Below are 3078 nucleotides of genomic sequence, written 5' to 3'. Positions count from 1 at the left end.
GTTAGTAGCACAGAGCCAGAAGCTTCAGGCTTTTCCGACCCTTATGTCCTGCGCTCTGTACTCAAAGTACAAGCTCCGGCCAACGCAATCAATGGTGCTTGCGTCACTTCTCTGTAAGCCAATGCTACGTTGGAGAGCAGAGATTGGCCCTTTGAGGCTATGTTTATACCTTGTATTCAGCTGGTAAGGTCAAACCCTAGATTTTGATTTGTAAGGCCACAGAAATTATCAGTCCTTCATCTCTGTCTTTACATTTCTTTTTCTTGTTAACTCATCTCATCAGGATTCATGGCTGTGAAATGCTCCAAGTTTTTTAAGTTTTTGGCTCCTGGGTTCAACACAAGACTTGTATGATTCTCTTCTCTTCGCTCTCTGTATAATATATATATATATATATATATATATATATATATATATATATATATATATATATATATCTGGATGTGTAGATTTTGATGCTAGCTAGCTAGCTGTGGGAGGCCATTAGAGTACCAGTGCTGATGCTTCAACTTTTTACACCATATATTTTTTTTCATGTATATGTATGCGAGTACAACCAGGTTACTAGAGCAAAAATTATTTAATTTGTCTGGGTTTGGGGGAAAATATATTTGCCTAGGTATAGCATAGCCCAGCCGACATTCAAGTTTCTATCATTCTCTTTGTCTCTGCATATTTTTATTTAGTCTTCATCTTATTAGAGAAGGCCCATCCATTTTAACATAACTATAAGTTGTTTATATTTTTCATTAAATTGAAGGATTAGGAACTGTGACCTAATATTTTTGTTCTACTTATGAACAGTCACTTCCAGTAGCGTTTTGTAGTTCTCTGAGTGAAAATAAACTGGATAAAGCAGTTATTAAAAGCTGCTTGGGATCCTGGCATGTTAGAGTTGGCAGGACTGTTGATGGGGTGCTGTCTTTTGAAGAAGGTTGGGAGGAATTTGTGAACCATCATGGCCTGAAACTTGGAGAAATTTTGATATTTAAACACAACGGCAAAAGGGTGTTCAATGTGGTTGCCTATGAGGCACTTGGTAGTGAGAAAGGGTATGATTCCAAAGGTGGGTCAAAATTTACATTCTTTCTCTGCATTTCCCGTGTTGCGTTGCATCTAATGGTGGGTTGTTCCTTGGACTATTTTCAGGAAAAAGCCCTTCAGAAGCAACTGCATCCTCAACCTCAAGGACTTCGTTTGTGTGCACGATGAAAAAATCCCATGGGGATCCTCATAAGGCTTACTTGGTAAGTTTTCTAACTTCTCTTTAGCTGTATGAAGTGTGTCGTGTTATTATTTGCACATTATTGAAGATACAATTTCATGATTGGACTTCAAAGGAGATCTGCCAAAGTATATACAAAACATTATTTGTTGCCTGTAAGAGAACATATTATTTGTTGCATAATTAAAAAAGCTTTAATATTTAAGCTTTAGAGAGTAGTGTTGGGTGTTGAATAAGAGCAGGCCATCCTTCTTTTTCTCCGGAAAATATACTTTACAGCTTACTAATTATGTAGATCCCCAAAGGACTCCTCCCCACCCCTTTTTTTCTTTCCTTGACTTGCACTTGGTCAGTTGGAGCCATGCTTGATGCTCTGTTCCTTTTTATGGGATTTAAAGTTGTAATATTATTTTATTGTGATTCGTTTGATGCTCTCTCTAGCTTTGTCGTTAAGTTTTCATTAACACTGATATTAACAATAATTGTTTAATTATATATATTGAATAATCTCATTCTGAAATGCTTCCGTAATCTGTGTTTGCAGATCATTCAACTTGTACAAATCCGTAATTAGAACAAGATTCATTTCAAGATTGTTCAATAATCTCTGCACATTAAATAATATTCCAAAGCCATCTTTATTGATGTGAAGCTGACTGGAGCTACTTTTATATGTTCACTGTGTCATTTATTTATTCTTATCAACTTAGTTAAAAGGGAAGTTAGAGATGATAAAACATTTTCCAATACATGTGTATGCTGGCTGTTCCAGTTAACATAGATCGAGTAAGCTTCTTCAATAATGTGGATCATTCTGATGTGGATCCTCATAAGACTATATTCTGACGTTATTATTTGTTCAGGGTTGAGTTGCAATCCTTACAACTAGCATGATGAAATTTCTTTTTCTTTTTTGGATTTTCTCTAAATCTGGTGGTTGATTTATGACAGACTATTCCTGCGCGATTTGCAAGATCAAATGGCATTGTGGCCACATCCAGAATTATTCTCAAAGACCTGTCTGGAAGATCATGGCCACTGATCTTAAGTAGGTGGGAAAGCATATCCAGGGGCAGTCATCGTATAGCTATCAGAACAAATGGATGGTACAAGTTTTATGAAGCCAACAAGCTCAAAAATGGAGATGTCTGCACATTCAGCCTCAAACCGGTATCATCTAAATCAGGTTCAAAATCAGCACGTGTCATGGATGTCCAGATAACCCGCGGTTGATCCTAGTCCATTGTAAAATTTGTTGATGTCCTTCGGATTTTGAACAATATCATCAAGCACCTAAGTTGCTGCTATCATGTTTGATGGGTTTGTTGATTCTGTGACGAGGTTATCTATCTAGCTCATGCTGCAATTCTTCTGCTGTTGCTTTCTAGCTAGAAGAGTGTAACTCTGATGCATGAAACCTCCTTTATGCCTACCTTTGAAATTGTAATCTTTCCTTCTCAGTTTTATTTGAATTTCTGTTAACGGTTGAGTGCTAATTAAACTACTTTGATATCTTTAATTAATCATTTATAATAAGCCTTTTTCTTTGGGTCGAAAATCATACAAGATTAACATTATCAGCCTGTTCACTTGTGTTTGTATGCATGACCGTATCTCATTAGCCAAAATTCCAAAGTTGAGTCTCACTCGTTTAAATAAGTTTGGTGAATTGAAATCAAATTATTTGTATTTGATATTAAGTTGATGCTTTTTCACTTGTGTCTTGACTGAATCTTATAGTCACTGGTGGAGACGTAAGGAGGTGTAGCTGCATCTCCCTTCACTGGAAAATGCTTTAGAGGTTGTAGTATTTGCCCCTCTGGTCTGCCATGGAAGTGCCCACCAACTGCTCG

At 36.7% G+C, this 3078-nt stretch overlaps 1 protein-coding gene across 2 annotated transcripts; it reads left to right on the top strand.

The window, feature by feature from the left end:
- LOC110762680 (B3 domain-containing protein REM14-like) lies at nt 1-2783 on the top strand. Of its 2 annotated transcripts, none has more exons than XM_021965349.2 (5): nt 1-183; nt 284-348; nt 805-1066; nt 1150-1247; nt 1770-2170. In XM_021965349.2, exons 2-5 carry the CDS (start codon nt 289-291, stop codon nt 1797-1799), a joined length of 450 nt encoding a protein of 149 aa, XP_021821041.1. In that variant the 5' UTR covers nt 1-183; nt 284-288; the 3' UTR covers nt 1800-2170. The 2 variants fall into 2 exon arrangements, with proteins under 2 accessions (XP_021821041.1, XP_021821040.1); XM_021965348.2 differs by lacking the exon at nt 1770-2170 and adding an exon at nt 2177-2783 and having other exon boundaries at nt 3-183.
- The last annotated feature ends 295 nt before the right edge of the window (nt 2784-3078 follow it).

The sequence above is a fragment of the Prunus avium genome, chromosome 1, assembly GCF_965620075.1.
Source record: "Prunus avium chromosome 1, drPruAviu1.hap1.1, whole genome shotgun sequence".
In the NCBI taxonomy this organism is placed as follows: Eukaryota; Viridiplantae; Streptophyta; class Magnoliopsida; order Rosales; family Rosaceae; genus Prunus; species Prunus avium.
This window is presented reverse-complemented; position numbering and strand designations above follow the sequence as displayed.